General features: G+C 48.6%; 10 protein-coding genes across 10 annotated transcripts in view; 4 read left to right on the forward strand and 6 right to left on the reverse strand.

Moving 5' to 3' along the window:
- The window catches only part of F4812DRAFT_307636 (NuA4-domain-containing protein), a 1,347-nt gene extending 658 nt beyond the window's left edge, over positions 1-689 (reverse strand). Inside the window, exons 1-2 of the mRNA XM_047931291.1 lie at positions 427-689; positions 166-354 (exon numbers count right to left, since the gene is read on the reverse strand). Of these exons, the coding sequence (XP_047792257.1) occupies positions 166-354; positions 427-561 (324 nt within the window). The 5' untranslated portion in view covers positions 562-689. The remainder of the gene's footprint in view (positions 1-165; positions 355-426) is intronic.
- An 848-nt stretch (positions 690-1,537) lies between these two features.
- Positions 1,538-3,583, reverse strand: F4812DRAFT_307656 (uncharacterized protein). Its single transcript, XM_047931292.1, has 4 exons — positions 3,287-3,583; positions 3,129-3,219; positions 2,897-3,061; positions 1,538-2,843 (listed from the first exon to the last, which is right to left on the reverse strand). The coding sequence occupies exons 1-4, from the start codon at positions 3,388-3,390 to the stop codon at positions 1,809-1,811; spliced, it is 1,395 nt and encodes a 464-aa protein (XP_047792258.1). The 5' UTR covers positions 3,391-3,583; the 3' UTR covers positions 1,538-1,808.
- Positions 3,584-4,819: 1,236 nt separating this feature from the next.
- F4812DRAFT_420960 (uncharacterized protein) lies at positions 4,820-5,929 on the reverse strand. The gene is made up of 3 exons (XM_047933505.1): positions 5,637-5,929; positions 5,333-5,554; positions 4,820-5,262 (listed from the first exon to the last, which is right to left on the reverse strand). The coding sequence occupies exons 1-3, from the start codon at positions 5,691-5,693 to the stop codon at positions 5,062-5,064; spliced, it is 480 nt and encodes a 159-aa protein (XP_047792259.1). The 5' UTR covers positions 5,694-5,929; the 3' UTR covers positions 4,820-5,061.
- Positions 5,930-6,327: 398 nt separating this feature from the next.
- On the forward strand, positions 6,328-7,670 carry F4812DRAFT_307719 (uncharacterized protein). The gene is made up of 4 exons (XM_047931293.1): positions 6,328-6,487; positions 6,573-6,660; positions 6,782-6,993; positions 7,066-7,670. The coding sequence occupies exons 2-4, from the start codon at positions 6,578-6,580 to the stop codon at positions 7,491-7,493; spliced, it is 723 nt and encodes a 240-aa protein (XP_047792260.1). The 5' UTR covers positions 6,328-6,487; positions 6,573-6,577; the 3' UTR covers positions 7,494-7,670.
- F4812DRAFT_307727 (glycoside hydrolase family 18 protein) lies at positions 7,670-9,942 on the reverse strand. The gene is made up of 3 exons (XM_047931294.1): positions 9,103-9,942; positions 8,488-9,045; positions 7,670-8,423 (listed from the first exon to the last, which is right to left on the reverse strand). The coding sequence occupies exons 1-3, from the start codon at positions 9,783-9,785 to the stop codon at positions 7,847-7,849; spliced, it is 1,818 nt and encodes a 605-aa protein (XP_047792261.1). The 5' UTR covers positions 9,786-9,942; the 3' UTR covers positions 7,670-7,846.
- Positions 9,943-11,454: 1,512 nt separating this feature from the next.
- Positions 11,455-13,846, forward strand: F4812DRAFT_420990 (uncharacterized protein). Its single transcript, XM_047933506.1, has 4 exons — positions 11,455-11,967; positions 12,059-12,359; positions 12,495-13,392; positions 13,531-13,846. The coding sequence occupies exons 1-4, from the start codon at positions 11,664-11,666 to the stop codon at positions 13,702-13,704; spliced, it is 1,677 nt and encodes a 558-aa protein (XP_047792262.1). The 5' UTR covers positions 11,455-11,663; the 3' UTR covers positions 13,705-13,846.
- On the reverse strand, positions 13,847-17,128 carry F4812DRAFT_420992 (glycosyltransferase family 39 protein; the record flags this gene model as incomplete). The annotated part of the gene is made up of 4 exons (XM_047933507.1): positions 16,875-17,128; positions 16,415-16,727; positions 14,673-16,308; positions 13,847-14,618 (listed from the first exon to the last, which is right to left on the reverse strand). Coding segments are annotated over exons 2-4 (2,336 nt in total), but the record flags the coding sequence as incomplete, so codon positions are not given.
- A 902-nt stretch (positions 17,129-18,030) lies between these two features.
- F4812DRAFT_457347 (YjgF-like protein) lies at positions 18,031-18,618 on the forward strand (the record flags this gene model as incomplete). Its single annotated transcript, XM_047937153.1, has 3 exons — positions 18,031-18,073; positions 18,173-18,186; positions 18,298-18,618. 3 exons carry the CDS (start codon positions 18,031-18,033, stop codon positions 18,616-18,618), a joined length of 378 nt encoding a protein of 125 aa, XP_047792264.1.
- Positions 18,619-18,949: 331 nt separating this feature from the next.
- Positions 18,950-19,827, reverse strand: F4812DRAFT_457348 (uncharacterized protein; the record flags this gene model as incomplete). Its single annotated transcript, XM_047937154.1, has 2 exons — positions 18,950-18,958; positions 19,009-19,827. 2 exons carry the CDS (start codon positions 19,825-19,827, stop codon positions 18,950-18,952), a joined length of 828 nt encoding a protein of 275 aa, XP_047792265.1.
- An 887-nt stretch (positions 19,828-20,714) lies between these two features.
- F4812DRAFT_307870 (uncharacterized protein) lies at positions 20,715-22,044 on the forward strand. Its single transcript, XM_047931295.1, has one exon. The coding sequence runs from the start codon at positions 20,956-20,958 to the stop codon at positions 21,652-21,654; it is 699 nt and encodes a 232-aa protein (XP_047792266.1). The 5' UTR covers positions 20,715-20,955; the 3' UTR covers positions 21,655-22,044.
- Positions 22,045-23,196: the final 1,152 nt, after the last annotated feature.

Raw genomic sequence — 23,196 nt, forward strand, 5'->3', positions numbered from 1 at the left:
GCGGCGCCGGGGGCGCGGGGGGGGGCGGCCGCGGCGTCGTGGGCCCGCGCCCCCCGCCCGCCCTCCCCCGGCGGCCCCCCCCCCCCGCGCCCCCCCCCCCCCGCCCCCGGTCATTTTGCTTGGGTCGCACGGAAGCGAGAAAAAGAAAAGTCGCAAAAAACGTACGTGAAGGTTATTGTAGGATATCGATGATCGCGACCATATAAAATCCTCGTCCTTTAGCTCTCCTTGCTTGCGCTGGGCCGCGGAACTAGTCCCCTTGATATAGTTATCGAAGCCCTTGACGATGTTGCCGTAGCGGGTATTGTTCAAATATTTAGCTTCGAGGTCGATGATGGTTTGTTCCAATTGCGACTACCATACAGTATTTTAGCCATCATCCTCTTCAAATCGTATCCATGTATCCATAAATTCAATGTAACTCACCAGCTGGCGCTCTTGCTGTTTCCGCTTACCTAGAAGCTCCTTGAGATGCTGTCGCTGCTTTGTATACTCCGTGAGGGAGGTCGGCCGTTCGCCATTGGCAGCTCCGCCAGTACCGGGTTGAACATTTTCAGTCATCGCGATTTTAGGTTGGCGTCGCTATTAAGATTGAATGAGCTAACTAAGCTAAAAAAAAAAAAAAAGGTTGGAGTTTGAATCTTCAATCCTCAAGTCATTTCAGAACGCGTAATGGTCCAAGCGTTTTTAGTGTTCTTAGCCTTCTTCAGCCTTCCCGTCCTGCCAGCCTGCTTCACTTCGAGCCTTTCTTATTAGACTAACTTAGGTAATGCGTCATTAGTGTAACTATTCATTTGCTAGGTACTACCTAGGCTAAGTTAGTGTGTACCATATATCCGGGGATTAGGTACCTCTTTAGCACATCCGTTAGATCCACTATTATTTAGACTTATCGATAATCGTAGTACTGGATAGGTACCTCGTACTGCATGCCCTTTCTTAACAATTAAGCATCATGATTGGAAATAGTTCCCATTAGTACAACATTTTTGGTCACCCTTTTTTTCACTTTTTCCTTTTCTTAAATTATCTGACGTCAGTATTTAAACATTGCTAGCATGAAATAGTGAGGTTATCTGTGTACGTTATTTGTAAACCAGAAGAGTATTTCCAGTTTCTGCTTGATATATATATATATGAACGAAAGAGGGTTAAATTGATTACTCTCGAGGCCTGTAATCCAGCTTGTCCGTACGCCATCCCATGTGCTGGTGGGAAATGCTTACCAGGCCTATGCAGCAATTCACACGTCGATTGTTCTTCCATCTTAACGTACCAATGTAGAAGCTAATAGTATAATAATATCTGTATTACATTAGCAATTTTAACTACACCACTACCAAATCAACGAACCAAGGCTGAGATAGAATCATGCTCTAATCTTGCTTCCAGTGGGAGCAATGATAGGTATGCATGGATTCTAGATTAGGGTTTGGTAGCAATTCTATTGTGTGATGTCTGATGTCTGATCATCTATCTGCTACATAGACAGCCATATTTCATGAGCTTAAACGCAACGCATTTTTTTGAGACTAACCTCGGAAGCCAAGTACGAGAATTAAAAAAACAGCTGAACCCAACATCCACGGGTTTCCACGTCTCTTAGGATGGCCGAGTCTGCAAATCCTGCGAGTCTATTAAGATTAGCCTGACCCTTTGACGTTATCTCTGCTTGAGGTGCCTCTCATCTTCTTTATACGCTCCTTCAGAAGCTTTTCTCGTAGCTCATTGGCCCGTTGTACTGGGGTCTTGGCCTGAAGAGTACGAGGGTCAGTTCTCGGTCTAAACGTATAAGTGACACGAACTCCCTAAGAAGAAGAACGAACCTCATCGGCCGTCGAGGCCGCGCGGTGTCTAGGGGATTTTGGTCTATCTTCATCTTCCGAAACATCAGCTGATCTGTTGCGGGCACGAGGGGAATCGGCAGAGTCTCTCCGCCTTCTCGAGGGGTTATCTCTAGCTTTGCTACTCTCTCCATTTCTTCCTGGGCTATCACGTCGCGGTCGCTTGGTCTCCTCCCCGGCCTCTGATCTGGTTGGACTTCGCGTTGGAGATCGTCTTAGCCTCCCACGGTGGCTAGGTGAGGGGCTGCGACTAATGAGTTCTCGGACCGGTCTTCGTCTTGGGCTCCGGCTACGTGAACGCGAGGAGGATGAGCGAGAACGGCTTAATCGCCGACTATCGCGACGTGGAGGAGACCTTGAGCGACTAAGCGAGTCTGAATACCTGCGTCTTTTAGGGGCCGGCGAACGAGATCGACTACTATCAGATCTACTGGCACTTGCCGGCGACGACGTGTTTCTTCTGCGACCGTCTCTGCGGGCCCTATAGCCTCTTGTTCGCCCTGTAGATCGATCTCGCTTTCCCGAAGCTCTATAGCGAGGTGGAGATCGGCGCCCCCCAGACCGGCGACGAGGCGGGGTTATTGATCGGTGGCCAGTTCGCCGGCTACGTCCACTAGCCGTGCTAGATGATCGAGAGCGAGAGGCAGAGCGTCTAGATTCAGGGCTTCCAGAGCGGGAAGGGGAGCGGCCACGTCGAGCCTCCTGTCGGCTTCCGCGACGGCCTGGAGGCACATAACGATCACGGTTATTGTAATATGAGTCTCGGTCTCGTCGGGGTGGGGAAGGGGATCGGTCACCGCCTCGGCCAAAGCCTCTGCCGCGACCACCGCCAAAGGCTCGATCGCTACCGCGTCTTCCACCACGCCAATTGTCGCCCCGTCCACCACGGAAGCCACGGTCGCGCCGCTCTCGGTCCCGTATATCTGATAATTCGCGATCGCGACGTTCCTGGGCCTCCCGTCGAATTCGTGATTCTTCTGCAGCCTTGTCTGCATCAATCTGATAATAGTTAGCACGTCTCGGATCTGCGGAGTATGGGACAAGCGTAGTACCTTCTCTTGGATAAGTTCCAGTTTCTTTGCCTCTAGGAGCTCCTTAGGGACGCCCTGTGGGCTAGTTTGGGCGCTCAAGCAAAGATTCCAGAGATCTTTGCAGAAGGATGCGGTATCTTTATCGAGGAAGCCGGTGAGTTGGATTTGCATGGATTTGATATCGGGCTGTGATATATCGTGTCAACAAGATCAGATCAATCATGATAGCGTTGTATAACATGTATGCACTTACGTAGCGGGAACCTTCGATTAAATTAAAGCATAGCTCAGTAACGACATCATCTTCGGATCCTAGTATCTCCGATATCTTGCTAGCAATCCATCTATGAGTAGCGGTTAGTTGTTAGGTTGCCGAAGTAGGCGCAGCTGGTGAGACGAGACGAGACGAACTTCTTCATGACCTGAAGATTGACCTTCTGCATGTCAACCTTCTGATTAAATTCGGGAGGGAATTTTGTCGCTCGTAAGAGCTTCGCATCTACGCTGCTTGCCATGGTTCCGTTGGTGGTGGCTGCAACTACGAGGCCGCTTGTTATTCGATACGTCTTCTATTCAGGCGTTAGTATAGAAAATTGAAGATATAAAAAAAGATGGAAGGATTGAATGCGAGACTAAAAAAATGACGTCTGGGGAAAACGCCATATGGCTGGTCTTGGCTCTAGCGTTTCAGTGATCGGGATAAGGAATTTAAAAGCCTGCGCGGCAGTGCTAACAATACCTATTTTCTCAGTTGCGGTTGGGGCAGCTGCCAGCTAGCAACTACCTAACGGTTACTTGCAGTGCCTGAAATCTCATTTTTGATCAAACATTTGAATATTTTATTTGAAACTAAAAAAAAGAATAAAAAATATAGTAATATGATAGTTAGTTAATATGCTCCTAGCTTTCTATATTAATACGACAATATTTAATTAAATTATATTACAAATTAATCGACTTTCCACAATGATAATTGCTGTTAAGCCTCTTGTTGTATCTGTATTTCGTAAGGCGTCAATATCTCAACTCTCAGAAATGTTCTTCTTTTCTTCCATTAATAGACATAACTAACTACTTCGTAGTGCATAGAAATAGGACGATAGAAACCTTAATCCAGCACCCACTTCCATGCCTGCATCAATAATCATTTTACCCTTAAAGGCTAGTATAATTGGCCAATTCACTTTATTTTTATTCCTAGAAGCGCCATACATATCGATGTCGGTACTTGATTCCACTCCCATACAGCTTATAAAACGAAAGCATTCATTGGCTCATACCGTCGCGGAAGCGAAGTTTTCCAACTACCTACCTAATATAATCGAACAACTAAAATAGCAGAGCCCAAGAAGGCAAAAATACTTATAATAAAAATCGACAGGTATCCGTTCGTTTGGCGTTCGTGTGAGGTATGTACGAGTTAGCGACAGTACCTAAGCAGATACTATTAAGTTGCATCAAAAGCTGCAACCCACCAAGAACCAAAAATAACCATGTCTTCGCTCTTACAAAGTATATATGACGCAGATGAACGACTTGTCAAGATCAACAGTGATCATCCCTATAACACATCATAATTTCCAAAGAAAGAGGTGTTGATGCGCATAGCAATGATGTACAGTCAGACAAGTTAATCTTGCTGACCGCTTGACGAAAGAAGACCCATCATCTTACCAAATACTGGGATCGTTTCGAGTAGGTAGGTACCCTCTCTCTTAAGTCCGATAGGTGCCTTTAGATTCGTAAGCGAGCACGTAACATGAAATCAAGACGGTTAGATATTATCATAGACGTAGATAAACGCCACATAGCGATAGAATCATATATTTCGTACTCGAATCAGTTCACCGTTATTAGCATTAAAAGAAAAGACCCATCGACCAAAATCCACCCGTAACCGTAGTCATATCCCGAATCATAGTAGCCGGTCCAGTCAGTAGTAGTAAAAAAAAAAAAAAGTCGTCAATGCGCCACTCTGTCAATAGTAGTGCTGTTCAGCCAGTTCATACGCCGTTTTTAATCCCAGGAGCACCCATCGCTCGTCTGTGTGTGTTTTTCTTGTCCGCTTCCCATCGCCCGCTAGTTTCCCTTATGTAACGCCAATGATATAATTAATCATGATGCAATTGGTCATTAAAGCATCCCGGGGGGTATCTAGATAATAGTCGAGCTGTGCCGTGCTGTCTTCACTTTGGGTAGCTTAGTCGGTTGATCTCTTTCCGCTCTCGCTTGTGTTCAGCGGCCACCTGGGCTTGCTGTTTCGCAGCGAGGGCGTTGATCTTCTCGCGCGCCTTGATCAAGCCGCTGTTATCTTGCTCTTTCAATTTGGCGCGAATCTGGTATAGGGATAGTAGCGTAGAGGCTCTGTCGATATCGGTTTCCGGTCGCTATTAAAATCAATTAGCATTTGTGCGACCGTGGCGAACAAAGGACAGCATTAGAAAAGAAAAAACACACCTCTCCCCCAAGAGGACTGCCAGGCAAAGATGGAGATGCAGAGTTCGTTCGTGTCAATGGTGGTGTAAGCATGCGACGGCCAAACTTGTCCGTCATACGACCAGCTGGGGAAGTGACCCTGCTTCCATCGGGGACGCTTCGGGGCTGTTGCTGTTGTAGGTGTTCCTTTCGGTCGAGCGTTCTGTTAACGCTCACCAAGTTTTTTGCGGCGGTTTGATCTTGCTGTATTAAATTAGGTCAGTGAGGGATATTCTCATCGAAGTATTGTTAGGTAGATAAAAGGCGATGAGAAAAATATACATACAGCAGCTTGGAGATCGTTGAGATCAGCCAGCATCTGTGCCAGCTGCAAAGCTTCCATACTGTCGCATATAATAACAAAGAACCTTCAAAAAACTTTGATAATTGTCGGTGGCTAAAAAGGACGGCGAAGTTGAGATGAAATTAAAAAAAAAAAAAAAACAGGTATAGGTAGGTCTTGCGACTTTGGCAAACTTAAATTGCGCGGACAAAGTTGGCAATGGCAGGCAGGAAAGAAGAAGGGATTGATTGGTATCAAGGACCCAAGCTGGCCAATGTGGGTTAAGGGACTTTTACAGGGAACATGGAGAAAGTGAGAGAAATAATTATTTACGCAGTAAGAGCGTTTAACTGTGGGGTACGCTTTCCCCAGGCCCAGGCCCGGCCAGTCCGACAGTCCAGAAGCCCAGAAGCCCAGAAGTCCAGAAGTCCTACAGGGACTTCCCCCACGCTGTGAAAAGCCCTCCCCAGTGATATCGTAAAGTACCTAGGTGATAAGATACGGGCATGTACCTAAGGTACACGAAGTCAGGTACATCCCGAACGAAGTCTTTTCATTTCCGCCAAGGATATCCCGTACCGAGAGACAGGTAGCTTTTTGAACAGTGGAGTATGCATAACAGGCATAATAATGTACCTCACCTCGAGGGCATAAATGTACAATAAAGTACCTAAGTATTGTACAATTGCCAGGGCTTTAATTGATCCCACTACCAATTTACCTATTATTCGAGTTATTCGTAACAACCTTGGTTCTCGCATCCGAACATCGGTGACGCGGACCACTTATAGTTTGGTACAGCCGGAACATTTCTCCGTTCAGTCACGCTTCCTTGTACATTTAGGTACAGGTATGTAAGTCAGTCAAAGCCCGCAGGATCTGACAACCCTGGATGAGAACCCTGGATGGCAAAGCGTGCATCGCTGATTTACAGATCAGAAACCATGAACGTTTTCCGCCGCGGCATGGCGTCGGTGGCTTCTCTGAAACAGGCCGGAAAAGTCGTCTGCATCGGACGAAATTATGCGTGAGTGCGCTTGTCTCTTGCCCCTTGTTCTTGTTGATCATCCCGCGGTATTGGGGGAGGCGAGTTGGGGTTATCTGAAAGCGTCATTTTAACATTATTTTTTTATATTACATGCACGCAGCGACCATATCACCGAGTTGAATTCCGCCAGGCCGAAGCAGCCCTTCTTCTTTTTGAAGCCGACGTCTTCGGTTCTGTTACCCGGAGCCGGTCCCGTCATCCGGCCTAAAGGTGTCGACCTTCACTACGAGGTTGAGCTAGCCTTGATTTTGGGCAAGCAAGTGAAAGATCTTGCAGCGGACGATGAGAAGGGTGCTTTCGATGCTATTGAGAGTAAGACCCAAGCAGTTGCATATTTCATAGTTCGTGAGGAATTTATTGAATGAAGCTAACCAATTATCCAAGACTATGCTCTTAGCATCGATATGACGGCGAGAAACATTCAAAATGAGGCCAAGAAAAAGGGCTTGCCTTGGTCGATCGCCAAGGGATTTGACACCTTCCTACCAATCAGCAATCTCATTGCTAAATCGGCAATTCCCAACCCTCACTCCATAGATATCTATCTCACCGTCAACGACAACGTTCGGCAATCGGACAGTACCGAGCTCATGCTTTTCCAGATCCCGAGGATATTGAGCGATATCTCCAAGGTCATGACCCTTGAGAAAGGAGACATCATCCTCACCGGTACGCCGAAAGGTGTTGGTCCGGTTGTTCCCGGCGATGTGATGCGAGCTGGCATCAAAGTTAACGGCAAGGAGCTCGAGGAGAGCAAAATCGAAGTCAAGGTTGAAGAGTCGACTGGCACATACGAATATGCTGAGACATAAAGTACTGCCTAAAAGGAAGTATTAGACTCTAACAAGACGGCCTTCGACAATAATGCCTACCAAATCGCTCTAATTAGTAACTATTGGATTCAGTTGCTTCTCCTTAAACAACACCAATATATACCTAGCTCCTACCTAGTACATGCACATTAAAAGCGTACATCACGGTATTCAGACCATCACGTCTCATAAAATAGTTCAGCATACTTAAACCATATCTGTTGAGGCAATATATAACAAAAAAATACTCAAGGCAGTTTTGAGACCCAGTCATAAATTTATCATAAACTCCGAATATGCTAATCCAATTTTGTTCACGGCCCTAAGAAAAAGGAACAGAGAAGTCAATCAATCTACTCCCGAGGCATACCCCGCCGTATATTCTGGTACTGGCTCGTCGGGTAGTAGAGATTATTCGGCGTCTCGTCAAGCCAGTCGAGGTTCTTAGACATGGTATTCACGAGGCCCAGTGCGCCGCCCCTATCGCCGCTCGCCTCCCAGAAGAAGGCGCCGCCGAGGCGGCGCCCCCGCAGGTACTGGGATTTGTAGGTGACGCTGCGGACGTCATCGTACGACACGAGCTCGCGGGCCGCTGCGTCGTAGCTGTACGTCGCCTTGGCCACGTCGTCGTACACCACCGCGGCCCCGGGCTTCGGCAGCTCCTTGTAGTAGTACACCCCCGGCTGCGGCCCCCCCTGCCCCACGCTCGTGTAATTCTGCCCCAGCCCCGAGGTCCCCTCAAACGCCCGCCCGTACAGCGGCAGGCCCAGCAGGATCTTCTGCGGGTGGATGCCTTGGCTCTCGTAGTGGCGTACCGCGTCGTCGGTGCTTAGGCGCTTCGACGCGGTGGAGCTTTCGTACGAAAATACGTTGGCTTGGTGCCCGCTTACTGTGTCCCAGCTTCCGGAGTAGTCGTAGGCCATCAAATGCCTAACAATTACCTATCAGCACCGATATCCGCATAGAAACAGAGGGGGCGGGGGGCGTTGCTTACCAAGAGTCTACATATCTGTTCATCGCGAACAATTCCAGCTTCTCGTAGTTCAGCGGGCTGGCCGGGCTCGCCACGCTGATAGTAAATCGATACCGCACGCCGTGGAGGAGGGAGTACCTATCAAACGCCTGCCTACAGGCCTGGAGCAGCTTGACGAGGTTCTCCTTGTCGACGTCGTCGGCGGGGTACTCCCAGTCGACATCGATGCCGTCGAAGCCCCAGTCCGTCACGAGCTTCACGGCGGACGTCGCGAACCTGTGCCTCGAAGCGTCGGTCGCGGCCGCCGCCACGAACTTGGGCGAGTAGTTCCACCCGCCGATGGAGAGGAGCACCTTGAGGTTCCGGTTCCACTTCTTGTGGATGTACAGCTGCTTGACGGCGCCGTACGCGTTCCGCGTCCGGTTCGAGAGCGAGTCGCCCGGGTAGCGCTTCTGCAGGTCGGTGATTGGGTCCGAGGACTTGACTGTCCCGTCCGCGTCGATGTCGGCAAAAGCGTAGTAGATATGCGTTAGCTCGGAGACCGGGAGCTCTTGGGGGTGGAAGCCTGCGTTGATACCCCTGATATGATTTTGTCAGTTATGATTTCAGGTCAGTGTAAGGTTTATATTTGCTGACCAGTTCGTGAAATAAGCACCATTCTTGTATCCTCTAAATGGGCCAGGAGGCAACGGTGGAAAGCCGCCGAAAGGAGGAGTAGGCTTCGCTGTCGGTGATGTCGTCGCCGAAGCTGTGGTTGTTGGATCTATGCTAGTTGGGACAGAGGTTGATGGGACTGTAGTCGCACTTGTACTAGTATTTCCGAACGGAGGTGAGGACGATGATATTGTGGTTGAAGTTGGGAGCGTAGGAACGGTTGTAGTGGTGTTGCCGAATGGTGCCGTGGTTGACGAAATCGAATTGGAAGTGGAAGGGATGGAGATACTTGTAGTAGTATTTCCCAAGGGAACCGAAGTCAACGAGATTGTAGTTGTGGGGATGGTAGCGCTCGAGGTGCTATTTCCAAAGGGAACTGAAGTCGACGAAATTGTTGAAGGGAAAGAAACACTTATAGTGGTATTCCCAATAGGGACAACCCAACTACTTGTGGTCCTCGAGCTTGAACTCGCCGTCGTAGTTGAATTGACCCATGGAACTTTTGTACTACTAGTCACATTCGGCGGAGCAGAAGTATATATGGTCTTGGTAGCGAAAACCGTCGTCGTTAGGAAAACAGGATCACAGTCAGTCTGCTCTCCTATACCAGACACGCAAGCCCAAAAGAGGCATTGGGCGAGCCCCCACGAAGAGATCTTCCCCATGTCAACTAAGACAGCTAGCTGACAAGGACGAGCAAGCAGTCCCTCGGCAACGGTATAGCTAAAACTAACTGCAGGGTTTAAGCCACTTCAGCTTTTATACAAAAAGCCCAGGAAGTAAGGCAAGTTCGCAACTGTTCGCCATCTTGGGCTTTCATCAAGCCCAGGCTTGACGTGAGCCCTTCCACCGAGTTATACTTATGGAGGCAAACCTGGTGCCATCGTCAGCTCAAAGAACGCGTCACTCCCAATAAAAGTTTTCATTCATCCAATAGGGCATGTTGGAGGCCAAGTTTTGCGAGTACGGATGCAGGCCATTATGCGAGATACCTATCGACATGACCCAGGTCTTTAGCCTGAGTGTCTAAGCAGAGGTTTTCGGTCCGCGAGAAGGGGGAGAAGAGCCAGAAGGAAATTTCCCTAAGCTGTAGGACGTATAATCCGCCTGGAGAGGACACGTAATACTGCTGAAAGGTCATTGGATATTTCCCCGGACGAGCATGCTTGAGGAGATGGGGCCTGCACTGGGATAGTCCGGGAAAAGAGATGAGCAGGGGGGGTTATTGCTGTCGGTAAAAGGTGAGTTAATATCGAGCGATGATACGGTTGGTTCCCGTCGATTGCAACACTCGATCTTTTCATGCAGGCACAGGCCTCTAGTGCGTAGACGTTTCCATGGCGCGTCGTTTCTTGTGCGAGTATGTGGTGGAGAGCAGAGCTCGTCAGGAGATTTTAGCTAAGATTTCAAGATTCTAGATCGATATTCCTTTCTTCCTTTCTTTTTTTTCCTTTCAATGCTACCGTAGCAAAATTGATCCCATACCAAGGACGGCCCGATAGCCTTTGAATAATAAAAAATACCTGGGACCAATTGTGAGTAATGAAAAATACGTGCCAAGTTGCCAAGTCTATAAAGACCATTGGAGAAACGCTGCGTGAATGCAGCGAAGGTCGTAGGGTGGTAACCAGGTACGCAAGCAATTGCGGGAACAGCGTCTTGCAATTTGAAGACTGGCAAGATGAGAAATGAACCGAAATAATAAATAATATCATCAAAGCGTGGAATAGATTGTATTAGTTAATAAAGGTGTATAGATCTAATACACCACATATAAGTGTGGATAGGGGATTTGAATTAGTATAACACCATCAAGATACTTCCCGGTAATTGTAGAAGAGTTACTTAATAAATATCCTGTGGATGAGGCTCTTGACTAATATTTTGTGCAGCTATTCCCAATCTTCATTTAAGGCGGAATAGACAAGACCAACGCCCAAACCTTGCGCTACCTACGGTTTACCCAATGGTTATAAGCGTTTGAATGGCGCGACATTTAGTCTCGGGTAGATAAGATAAGTTGCCGCAAGTCTTTAGCAAGCATCTTAATAGGTACCTACGTTGATATTAATAGCTACCGGTACAGTACCTTAGGTAGGTACCTAGCATATAGCGGAGTATACCTAAGGTAACCATAACTTGCTTTAGGTACTTACCTAGGTAGTCTCTTTAATTACTACCTAAAGAATACCTCTTAACCAAGTTAATTATAATCTCGATGACATATACTAAGTTAGAACGAGTATTACTCTCCAATATAAGTACCTAAGGTAGTACAAGTTCCCGGGCAGTGCCGTCATATGTGTAACAAACGATTAGAACCAATAGACGAGAGGCAACAGTTCGTAATGTACAAGTATCTAAGTACCTCAGGTAATCTACCACTTCTCGACTTTCCAACAGCTCTTAACAAGGCTCTCTCAAGCCCCCTCATCCCACAACGACCTGCTTACTAGCCAGGATAGTTGAAAAGGAAATCGAGCACATTGCTCATCTACTTGATACACTGTCCGCCATCAGCTATCTCCAACCGCTCTGGAATAATGGCGAGATACAGCTACTCAAGCCGACGCTCGACCCCCGCCCCGAGCTATCGGAGCAAATCCCCACCGCCAGCTTACTCGGAGCGAACTCCCTTGGTCCGGACGGAATACAAAATAAGACAGGCTCATATCAACATCCCCAGACCACCCGACACCGTTATTTTAGAGTACTTCTTACTGTTCTTGTCGTTCGCGCTCGTTGTCTGCGTCATCGGCCTTCCCATATTCTTCCTGCTGCACAGAGGCCCCGTAGTTCCACCCCTTCCCCCCCCTCCCCCCCCTGTACACTCTATTGCTATAGTCGGTATGTACCTAACTTACCTACATTTTAGAGGACTTCTCGAAGGTCTTACCCCGGAAAAAGGAGGTAACTTCTATCTAACTCGTATTTCCAGGCGCCGGTCCGGCAGGAATATGTGCGGCTCAGCACCTATACCACCAGGCCGAGGCTCGAGACATCCACGTTAACATTACTATATTCGAATCTGCCCCTTTAATCGGGGGCCAGCTAGCTCTCAACAGCTCCACCGGCGGCCCCGTCTTCCCCTACGACGATCCCGCCCAGAATCCCATCATCGCCGAGGACATCGCCGGCACCGCTTTGTTATGGGGTAATCCGCTCTTCACGAAGACGTCGGAGAAGATTCTCGGAGACAAGGTCCAGATCTCTGAGGCTGGTAGTCAGCGGGTTAGCTAGTAAGTCTCTATACCTATACCTCAACCTCAACCTAACATACATACCTGGGTTTAAAACCAGGTAGGTTAGGTACTTGGTATATTACAGACTGGCCTTGTTTAATTGCTAACCCGTGTCCCTCCTTACCTACCCAGTTTTACCGGGGACAAAGTCGTCGCGCAAACCACGCGGCCCTACTCCAAGACCCCCTTCTTCGACTGGATGGGCCTAATATTCCGCTACGGCACCTCGGTGTGGTCGGCCGGCGCCATGGCGAAGCAAGGCGCGGAGCTGCAGGACCGCTTCGCGAACGCCCTGCCCCTAGACGTCCCGGGCGTCGCGCATCTCATGACCGCCGCCGGCGTCTTCGACTACGTGCGCAAGTCCTCGCCCCAGGAGCTCGCCGACCGCGGCATCGCCGGTGATTACGTCTCCGACATCCTCGACCCCGAGGTGAGCCGCGTCTACCACGCCCGCAGCATGCCCGAAGTCAGCGCCCTCACCCTGATGCTCGCTGCCGGCGTAGAGGACACCGCCGCCGCGTACCAAGGCGGTGAGCTCCTCGAGCGCCTCGAGATGGTCCTCGCCGCTGTCAGCGCCCGCGTTCGCGTCCGCGAGTCTACCGAGGTCCACGGCATCAAGCACGCGCAGATCAGCGAGAACGAGACCGCGTGGCTCGTCCAGTTCAGCACCAACCCCGACACCTCGATACCCCGCCAAGCCGCGCCCTTCGACAAAGTCATCATCGCCGCCCCGTGGTTCGACTCGGACGCAGATGCCGCCTCGGCCCTGGCGTACCGCGCCGCGCACGTCGTCTTCTTCACCGTGCCGCGGCGGATCGACGCCTACGGCGGCGGCGACGTGAACCAGGTGCTGTTTCTCGAGAACGCGCTCGGAGGCGTCCGGGAGCTGGCGTTTGTCAGGGAAGTCGCTAGAATCGCAGACGACGGCCGGAGCACCACCGAATACCTCTACCGGGCTCTAGCGGACGATGATGCCCGACAGCGGCTGGAGCAGCTGGGCTTGGGGATTACCTGGTTGTATCAGAAGAAGGTAAGTTGACCCCCATACCTATACCTACACCTGCACCGACCTACTATGAGACCATCCATCCACCCATCCATCTGTATCCGGCAGAATCAATTAGGTAACGCTAACTAACATACCTTTTACCTTTTACCTTTTACCCAGCTCGAAAACGCCTACCCCTATATGTTCCCAGCCAGCCGTTTCCCCCCGTTCAAGCTATCCGACGAAGGCCTCTGGTGGACGTCGCCCATGCACATGGTTGCGAGCACGGTTGACACGAGCTGCCACGCTGGTAAGATAGTTGCAGAACAGCTTGTTAGTGAGCTGAAGAGATAAGAGGTAGGGGGTTGGAGAGAGAGAGAGAGAGAGAAGGGGGGACTGATGATTCTCCCCAAAAACCCAAACGCTTGAATACTACCTACCACGAACCACATATAACCCCTTAGTCAGTTAGTTAATCACTGTAGATAGAGTACCTAGGTACCTAGGTATGTTTTGTATGTTTTTAATGACTTGAGAAATGAGATTGATTCCCGTATCGCCTCTCCTCTATATAGATTACAGTGCAGAAGTCCTGACAACACACAGGTGACAGGGTTTTAAAAAAACCAGATGATGCCTTTTTCTTTCGTTATTGCAAAACAGACCTTTTTTCTTTCTCTCCGTTGCCTTTGGATCAAACGCAAAGCCGTCCCAACCTATCCATTTTCGCCTTTTTAGATGCTGCGCTCAATAGTACACCTGGGTTTCTACGTCGTCTCCTAAGATTACGGTTTTACATACCAAGATTCGCTAGAATTTTTTTCTTCGCTTCCTTTATTTAGCGAAGTGTAGATCGTACCCGAGCCACTTCCGTCGAAGGACTTGGTCAACGCTAAGGCCAGGGTAACCGTAGGTCAGCGGCAGGAAGAAGTACCAGCCGGCAAAGACCAAAGAAAGAACAACGAAGCATGCAATCCACGCCGGGACCATGCTCTGGCCAGAGAATCTCTCCCGAGCCGTGATGTGTCGTCGAGGACCCGGAGCACTCTTCTTGCCTGACTTGACATCTTCGTAGGAAGGCTCTTCGGCAGACGGTTCGGCGTTGAATACGAATTCGAGTAGAGAGCCGACAATAAGGCATGATGCCAGATGGGCAGGGAGATAGTGATGCAAGAAGAGCTGACGTCCCATAGTGAAGAATGGGAAATAATGTGTAGCCCAGGCTAGGAAGAAGAATCCCGTGGAATTATAAAGGCGAGAGCGCGTACCTTTTTTTAGCCCAGTTAGCAGCCGAACAAAAATGGGGTGGGATTATAACTTACGATGGTCCAAAGCATCAATGCCACGACGTAGAGATACCTGGTCAGCACCGACGATACCAGCATAAACGGCAATTAAACTGCTAGCAATCCACCAGCCAATTGGGTTACCCAGGAAGTAAATTTGCTGGCGGGTATCGTTCTGTGTCCAGAAACTGACACCTCGCAACAAAAATGGCCACTGGTACGGCTGGCTAGCATACGGGTGACTGCTAGTCAACTGGCTGTTGTGCCAGAACATTGAGCGTTGCAACTCGAACCACTTCCTAAGGAATGGTAAAGTTTTAACCTGACGCTCTTGCCTTTGGCGACGGGGGGAATCAGCCGGGACAGAGGGAACATCTTCCACGATCCAAACGTTAGAACTGGGTGCGATCTGCTTGTTTCCGTTGATCTCCTGCTGCTTGTGGCCCCAGTCTGGGAGAGGCTTCGAATGTGTCCACATTGCTACTTTGCTGGGGTTATGGATCAACTTGAAATGACCAGAAACACTCTTAAACTCCTGGTTGGGTTTACCATGCTCGATTCTGATCTCGAAAAGAGTATCTGCCGAACGACTTCCGTACGCGTCAGCTAGAGATACAGTGGTGAATTCCTGGTTGGTCGGGTAGTAAGGAGAAGCAACGTCGTGGGATAATAGAATTGTATCCGTCACCAAGTGTCGTAGTCTGACGAGTTCGTGGTTCTTGACGTGGCGGCCCATTTGATGATCATCGTTAGCGGGGAGAATTTGCCAGTAGTTGTTGGTATCGTTGTATGGATATCCTGTCACCTGTTGGCCTTGGCTAGAAACTCGGCCATCATCGTAGCGCAGAGGGTATCGCGCATCGTGGCTGTGAAGGTACGCTTTGGTTTCCTTGTGGCGTATAGTGATAGTATCGTAATAGTCAATGCCGATAGAATTGGCTAACATAACATTATCAGATAACGTCTCCTGGAACTCGGGGGTCATGAAATCGTCTCCAGGACCGGATCGTGTCAGGATGGCGAAGTGAACCTGGAACCAGAACAGGTAAAATAGGAAAGGAATAATAATTAGGCCGACGGCGCGAGCACCGAAATGGTACGCGAATTCTTTCAGATCCAATGCGCCACCAGGTCGTTTGATGTCGAGCAAATCCCACAAGTCGATGATGACAGCAGAGCCGATCGTAACAAAGGCGAAGAGACCGACATACTTGGTGGAAATATCGCAGGAGAGCGCAAACCCGGTCAGAATAAGCCACTTCCACCATTTACGGCTGAAAGGCTCGTGCCTCAACTTGTAGAACTTGATGTAGCAAAGTAGACTGCATGCCATAGCTAATACAAGAGTAGCATCAAGCAGGATCAGCCTAGTCTGACCGATGTGGGCGTTATCCAGAAGAACAAGACCAGCAGCGACGATACATGCTGGGAGACTGTACCCCGATTCCCACATAATGAGGAAAGTGACCGAGACGGTTAGCGAGCCGAGAAGTGCGGGCATAGAGCGAAAAGCCACGTAAGGGACCTTGTTCGCTATATAGGAATCGCCAATGTTCTCGAAGTGAAAGTGTCCATCGTATCCCACAAGCCAACCCATAAGGGCGAAGAGCAGTTTTCCGAACGGTGGGTGAACATCGAAGAAATAGGTTCTCTCGAGATAGAACGAAGCGAACTAATTCGGAGAAAAGGAATCAGCCAATGTCCTCAACATGATTTCTACCAAAAAAAAAGCCTAGGGAGTATATTTCGCAAGTCGTCTCTACCAGGTAGGTACTTACTTTACCGAAGTGGACCTCATCGAAGACGACCTCGTTCGGGTGGCTGATACCCCAAAATCTCGAAATAAAAGCCAGGATTGTAATAACAGTTAAAGCGACCTTGTAGTCCCATTCGGAATGCTTCTTGGTAGCTTGCTTATTGGCTTTGACGAGGCTGTCGAGCTCGGAGTCTAAGTCATCAGTACTACTACCGCTCTTCTTTTTGGAAGAACCGGGGACATTCCGCTGGCGCAGAGTACTCTGCGGAGTGCCCTGCGGGGTGGTCGACATAGTTATAAAGGAGCGTAATTCAGAAGAAATCGATGTTCAGAAGCTGTTCGGACCCGAAGGTTAGTTGCGAGATTTCCATTTGTATAGGTTAGGTACTTTGTATGAACACGTCGCAGTTGACGTTGACGTTGGTTACCGCCACATTACTTAGTGTAGATGGGTTAAGAGCAGAGAAAGTGGATGTACCTACAGAAATAAAGAAAGAAAAAGAAATGTATGTATGGTGAAAAAAGGATACCAATCGCAACGGCCAATTTCGAGGCCGAAGACTGCGATCGTTGACGCCAAAGTCGTCGAGAAAAATAGGAATTGGTGATTAAAGAAGAAGTGTTCCAAAAGTCGGTTCCCATTAAAATCTTACTTAACTCAACGCAGGGGAAGCTTCAGTCGCGCAAGCGTTGCGTGTTCCCACTCTTTACGTACGCTCTATGCTACTAACCTAATATGACGGGGTACGGTGGTATTGTACCTTGCCTAGCTTGGCGGGATAAGGGGGCTATCAAGTTAATTTTGGCCACTTGGCAACACCTTAGCCTCACGCCCCTTTTTTTCCCACTTACATTTCAAGTTACATAGTACGGATATTTTATCGATAACCGATAACCGATCTCATCTATCCGCTTTACGTGGAACATTACCGCAAATATCGAACACCGAAGGTAACAAACAGCGGCTTTTAAACAGTTGGATTTTATGATCTGTGCATCTGGATGTAAGGTATCTAATGCATGCGTCTTATTATGTGCATGTATAAACTGGTTACATATATTAATAGTAGCTGAACCATCCAATATGCAAAGGTAAGGTATACCAGTTCCCAACTACCTATAAATGAGTTGAACTAGGTAGAGCTAGCGCTACTGTAACTTCATTAACGTTGGAAGTTACGTACTAGAAAGTGTCTCGTTACCACCCACTGCTTAACGTTGCTCACGTAGTACGGGAGCTTGGCACCTTCCGCACCCCCCATCAAGATGATGCCGGGACGCCGAAGTACGGAGGAGGACTACAAACCCTAAGCATGGAACCTACCTAAAGCTAATAAGTTATTAACCTTATGTAGGTAAGAGCTAGGTACTATAGCTTATAAATCTCCACTTCTCCAGGTCATCAGAACTTAGAAGCGATTACAAAAAAAAGAAGAAAAAAAGACATTCGATCGGGATATTATTTATAATATATATTCTAGTCTCCCTACCTAAGCTTAGGTAGCTATGCCCGTAGTTCTTCGAGCATCTCCAATCCGAGCACTTCTCTCATCTACAGCCCGTCGCAGCTTACTTCCAGCTTCAAGAACATTACCACCATTCGTCTTCTTCCCAACTTCAGCCCCTCCTATCCGCACCATGTCTGACATCACTCCCGTCTTTTCCAAGGACGCAGCTCCTCGTAAGTGAGAGTACCTAGTCACCTATAATAGAAATAATTATAATAATATTTAAGAATTGCGGTTTATATGAATAAGTAATTGGCTAATTTGTTATATAGCTGCTGGACCTTACGTATGAACAAGATCTTCTTCTTCTTCTTCTTCCAAGTCCCAAATAACCAACCCAATTTCAGTCAGAAAAGAGCTAGCTGACCAGGTAATCATTATTGATATGTGTATGTAGTCCCACGCCATCAAGACGCCGACGGCCATCTACTGCTCGGGGCAGATCCCGTGCGACGCCAACGGCAACCTGGTGGAGGGTACGATCGGCGAGAAGACGGCGGCGTGCATCTCGAACCTGAAGGCCGTCCTCGAGGCCGCCGGCTCCTCCATCGAGCGCGTCGTCAAGGTCAACATCTTCCTCGCCGACATGGCCCTGTTCGCCGACATGAACAAGGAGTACGAGAAGTGGTTCACCCACAAGCCCGCCCGCAGCTGCGTCGCCGTCAAGCAGCTGCCCAAGGCCGTCGACGTCGAGATCGAGTGCGTCGCTCTGCCCTAGGTTAGGCGCCATCTCCTAGACTCGAGGGGGAAAACTCGAAGGGAAAGGTTGGGGCCATGTGTAAAGCGAAGCGAAGCGAGTGAAGTAATGTATGGGCATTGACTTCATTTACCGTGAAAATAGTCTAGGGGTACGATGGGTTTTATGCCATGCGGTAGCCCTACTCGATCATATGATATTGTGATGATACCTATCGCAGGTACCAGCTATCCAGACTAAGTCATGACATTAAAAAAAAATACAATTCAAATGAAAGGAAAATCAGGGGAACTTTGATGATCAAATAGGGTCCTAGGTTACCGCTCTTCGTCAGTAACTTTTCCCAAGATATTCACTCCACCTGCTGGTGATCTTCAGACGGAGCCGGGGAGGTATACATATCCTACGTACCTGCCAGATAGGTATCTTGGTCATTGTAAGGGCTCTTGCCTCCGTCACAGCCCCTTCACACTTCTCCTCGTCCTCGTCCTCTCCCTCGTCTTCTTCCGGAATTGGATAGAGAGTCAACGTTAGCGGCGGGTTAGGCCGCCACATGTCCCAGTCTTCCGCCGAGACGTACGGCCAGTCGCTCGAGTCCCCGGCTCCGTTTGCGGACGAAGACGTCGACGGACTCCCGAGACTAAACGAGAACCCGGACAGGTCGAAATCAGGCTCGGCAAAAAAATAGGGGGTGAAAATGCCGCTCGGTTCCCTCGTAGTATAGGTAGTAGAAGTGGTACTAGTCCCCTCGTCAGGGTCTTCTCCGAACGGCGGCGGCGAAGGTATCTCTGAAAGATTGGTCCTGTTCCATTCGCTGGACCTACTAAAGTTATAGCTTACCCTGCCGGGGAGCTTGTATCTCGCTGCGATGTCCGCATGTCTGCAAGCTTGGTCGAATTGCTCGACTGAGGATATAGTCGGTTCACGGACTACACGCTCACACCTGGCATCCTTGTTATCCTTGTTCTTCTTGCTATTTTTCGCCTTGCGACGCCGCCGCGTCTGCCGCTCCACGTAGTCGCGTTCCTCGAGTAGTTTCGCCAGGTCGTATCGCGATCCCGAACACAGGTACTTGAGCGTTTCTTGCACGGCGTGGTCTTGGGGCACGTAGTCCGTTGTCACGACGTGGGCGCCGTTTCTCCTGTCCTCAGGCACCTTGGGCGGAGAAGCTTTGTTTCGCCTTCTCTTGCATATCCTTCGACACGCTATTTCCTTTAAACACTTCGCCATTTCGGCCCTAGATTCGTCACAAGTTTGTTGCTGCGCCTAGGTAAGCTTCTGTAATTAGTCGTACAAGTGACTACGTTCGGACTCATGCAATAGGTGGTAATGATTTCAGTAGTAGCAAACAGAGCGCTTGCTTCTTCTAACCGATGGAGTACGAGGGGGGAAGCACGAAGAGTCAGCTACTTTTTCAACCGTCAAGTATAAGGTATTCTAGGATTACTGCTGCCTGTTTGAGTTATCATCTTCTTCGAAAGTGATGTGCTAAAAAGGGGGAGGGATACTAACCATAGATATACATTCACGCTTTATATGCATGCGTATTATACGGTCATTGAAGATATACGACCAGTAGGTATTATGACTACCTAACTATGAACAAGTATAGGGTCTGGTCACATAGTTAGTTTTGACTAAAGCTTTAATGTGAAACTGACTTGTCGATATGACTTGGGACGTCTTACTTGAAAGTGTTGTATTCTAGACCGAAGCTGTTTCGAAACGGAGTAAAACTACCTGGTACCTGGGTAAGAGGTAGCTAGTTAGACGTATGTGTCAAAACGACAACAATGTTTCGACATTGTATAAGTACAAGATCAACAACACACTGGCTATATATAAATCATGATAAACATACGGCATTGTCCTTATGCGAGTTACTTGCCCATTCATAGTCTAGAACGCTACGTTCCCGATAATGCCATTGTTGAATACGCCTGAGCAGAAATTTCAACGAAGGCCCCATTTACAAACGTATCAGTTTATTTGTCTCAGTGTCACGGTGATTCCTCCAAAACCACAAAGACGCGGCAATAGACAGGACAAAGAGGTCTAATTTGGTAGAGGAGGTGTTCATCTCTATTGACTCATTAAATAAACACATCACGGACAGACTCACTCCATGAGAAGGGTCTTGTCTAGTCTTGTAAATTTTCTTTTTTCGTATTTAGTTTCTGTCCTGTAGGTAGGAACTGCCAAAACAGTGTTTTGCATTGTTCATCGACAGGAAACCAGTTCTATCTAATAATCGAGCTATCTGGTATAGCATTTTTCATTCTACCCCCTATTAATTCTAATAAGGGCCCTTTGGAGACAGCGCACTATTGCGCAGTCTAAATCAGTAGGAACTTCGCGATGTGTTTCGGATCATGTCTCGGCAGCGATGACCATCGCAGGCGGCCCCAACGACAAGGTCCGTATAGATCGCATAACGCACAACGTTCCCAAAGCACTCAACGTCGGGAAGCTACCCGTGCAGCTCGGGAATATGGATGGCCGCGTGAACACAGTGAACGTGGTACTCGCAACTACGGACAAGCCGGAAATAGAGACTCGTATCTCGAACCCGGACTTGCGGAGGCCTTGGTCAATCTTCCGGGTAGCGAGTTCCGCCACGTCTACGACCCGGAACGCCCCCGACATCCACCCCAGGACCAATATCATAGTCAATCGCCCCAATATCAGTATCCCGACCGACATAGCCATGCCACTAGGTCAGAACACATCCGACTAAAGCAAGTACCGACCGGAAGGGGGGAGCTTAACCATGATAACGTCGGCCCGTTCAGAAGCATGTACGGCAGCGTACACGGGGTAGTCCATGAGCAGCCCAGAAGGGCCGATACTATGACCACAACCCTTCGCAGGACAGAATCTCGGCGTTCCGTAGATAGCAACGGGGTTAGCGATATTTCTAGCGACGACGACGGCGATAGCTGGGGCAGCGGGGAGAGCCGTAGGTGGCTTGCCCCCACTCCCCCAGCGTCAACTCGGGGGGAACATAATCTCTATGACCGCACGGGACATAGCTATGGACGCGGGGGCGCGTTCTGAATTAATCTCAAGTACCTACTTCAGCATTGTGAGTCTTCCCGATAGTACGCACACGCAAACGCACAGCTCCCTAGCTATGTAGAAAGATACCGCTACCATTGTGCCTACCTACCTACCTACCTAGGTAGGGGTAGGTAGGGATGAACGTTGATATAATAGATACCCCGTTTTAGCGAGTAATAGGTAGATAATGGATACGATGGTTTTGTTTTTTCCTCTTTATTACCTACCTAGGTTTGTTTGCGGCTGTAAGCTGGCGATAGATTAGAATCTAGAGGTGAGTGAACGGCGGGAAGAAATTCAAGGATCAGAGCCAGTATCCATTCCACGTAGTTAGTCGATTTCGTATTAAATTCGTAAGTTTGCTATTTTGGTAGTTAGTTAGCGAGCTGTAAAACATCTGCGTTGTTCTAATTTTATTATTAAAGTGATCATTCTCCCCGCGCGTAATTGTGATACTAGATTTGCGCGTTCGGGTTACGTATTCCACGACGGGAGATCTGAGTTGAGATAATAAGTCCAAGCTCAGGCATCTATATTCTTCAATGACGCGCAGGTGTAGCGAGAGGCACCTGTATTCCGGATGATTTAATTGGTCGACAGTATCGTAAACAAGGGTCGCCAATACTTTAGGTAGTGATTAATTGATAGGGCTGACGATCACGGATGGGACAACCTTGGCGGCATAACGCCGTGGATACGACTGCGGTATGTGTCGACCAATCGTCGCCAAGGAGGGGAAGGATAAAAAAATAATAATAAGGATATGATCCTATTAGATCTAACTTTGAACCCCTCTTAAATCTATCCATCTGCAGGACTGCGGCTGGGGAATATGCAGAGTTGCTAAAAAATGCTGTTGGGAATGTACTGCATGAGATATGATTATGAAAAGCCAATTGCCCGTAAGCTTCCGAGGATGGATGGATGAGTCAACAAAAATATGATGCGGTGTCAACACGCTATTCGATCCCGCTAGTTTCGATGATGCGATTTTCTCCATTAAGGGGAGGACAGTGGAAGCGGGCATTATTTCACAACCCGACAATTCGACCACTTATGGACTTCTAGACCCTCGTTACTTAGGCATTACCCTGTAAATACATACTATGTAAGCATTTGGTATTCTTGGCAAAGGGCCTTTTTTTTTCTGTGCGACAGACTCTCAAAGATGAACATGAACAAGAGCATGGAAGTGCGCCGGTGCGATTTATGAAATACGTAGGAAGAATGTACCTTATATGCACGTTAATGCCACCTACATAGCAACATGATGCGCAAGTCTCAAATCTCGCATCTGCGCAAAACCCCGGCGAAACGTCTACGGGATGGTGCTATAATTTGACGTCACAAGATAGGAATACTACCTACTTTGTAAAAAAGTGGCCGGTCGGGCCAATTAAACGAAACTTGACCGAGTCGGATAGACTGAATTTCCTTTAGGCCCAGCTCCGCAGCTTTGTTGTGATGGGAACGTAGAATAATGATAATAATAGTAAAAATAAAAATAGGGATTCTCGGAGGTAATTGGCGAGACAATTA

Source organism: Daldinia caldariorum, assembly GCF_022478825.1.
Source record: "Daldinia caldariorum strain CBS 122874 unplaced genomic scaffold F4812scaffold_4, whole genome shotgun sequence".
In the NCBI taxonomy this organism is placed as follows: domain Eukaryota; kingdom Fungi; phylum Ascomycota; class Sordariomycetes; order Xylariales; family Hypoxylaceae; genus Daldinia; species Daldinia caldariorum.

Excerpts from the sequence above, each read along its gene's own strand:
- F4812DRAFT_420990 (XM_047933506.1), top strand. The coding sequence starts at position 11,664 with ATGGCGAGATACAGCTACTCAAGCCGACGCTCGACCCCCGCCCCGAGC. Across the intron at positions 11,968-12,058 it reads ACACTCTATTGCTATAGTCG|GCGCCGGTCCGGCAGGAATA; the intron begins GTATGTACCTAA and ends TCGTATTTCCAG. Across the intron at positions 12,360-12,494 it reads GGTAGTCAGCGGGTTAGCTA|TTTTACCGGGGACAAAGTCG; the intron begins GTAAGTCTCTAT and ends TTACCTACCCAG.
- F4812DRAFT_307870 (XM_047931295.1), top strand. The coding sequence starts at position 20,956 with ATGTGTTTCGGATCATGTCTCGGCAGCGATGACCATCGCAGGCGGCCC.
- F4812DRAFT_420960 (XM_047933505.1), bottom strand. The coding sequence starts at position 5,693 with ATGGAAGCTTTGCAGCTGGCACAGATGCTGGCTGATCTCAACGATCTC. Across the intron at positions 5,555-5,636 it reads TCAACGATCTCCAAGCTGCT|CAAGATCAAACCGCCGCAAA; the intron begins GTATGTATATTT and ends AATTTAATACAG. Across the intron at positions 5,263-5,332 it reads GCAGTCCTCTTGGGGGAGAG|CGACCGGAAACCGATATCGA; the intron begins GTGTGTTTTTTC and ends TGATTTTAATAG.
- F4812DRAFT_307656 (XM_047931292.1), bottom strand. The coding sequence starts at position 3,390 with ATGGCAAGCAGCGTAGATGCGAAGCTCTTACGAGCGACAAAATTCCCT. Across the intron at positions 3,062-3,128 it reads TAATCGAAGGTTCCCGCTAC|CCCGATATCAAATCCATGCA; the intron begins GTAAGTGCATAC and ends GATATATCACAG. Across the intron at positions 2,844-2,896 it reads TGGAACTTATCCAAGAGAAG|ATTGATGCAGACAAGGCTGC; the intron begins GTACTACGCTTG and ends AACTATTATCAG.
- F4812DRAFT_307719 (XM_047931293.1), top strand. The coding sequence starts at position 6,578 with ATGAACGTTTTCCGCCGCGGCATGGCGTCGGTGGCTTCTCTGAAACAG. Across the intron at positions 6,661-6,781 it reads TGCATCGGACGAAATTATGC|CGACCATATCACCGAGTTGA; the intron begins GTGAGTGCGCTT and ends ACATGCACGCAG. Across the intron at positions 6,994-7,065 it reads TGCTTTCGATGCTATTGAGA|ACTATGCTCTTAGCATCGAT; the intron begins GTAAGACCCAAG and ends CAATTATCCAAG.
- F4812DRAFT_307727 (XM_047931294.1), bottom strand. The coding sequence starts at position 9,785 with ATGGGGAAGATCTCTTCGTGGGGGCTCGCCCAATGCCTCTTTTGGGCT. Across the intron at positions 9,046-9,102 it reads GGTGCTTATTTCACGAACTG|GGGTATCAACGCAGGCTTCC; the intron begins GTCAGCAAATAT and ends AAATCATATCAG. Across the intron at positions 8,424-8,487 it reads AACAGATATGTAGACTCTTG|GCATTTGATGGCCTACGACT; the intron begins GTAAGCAACGCC and ends GGTAATTGTTAG.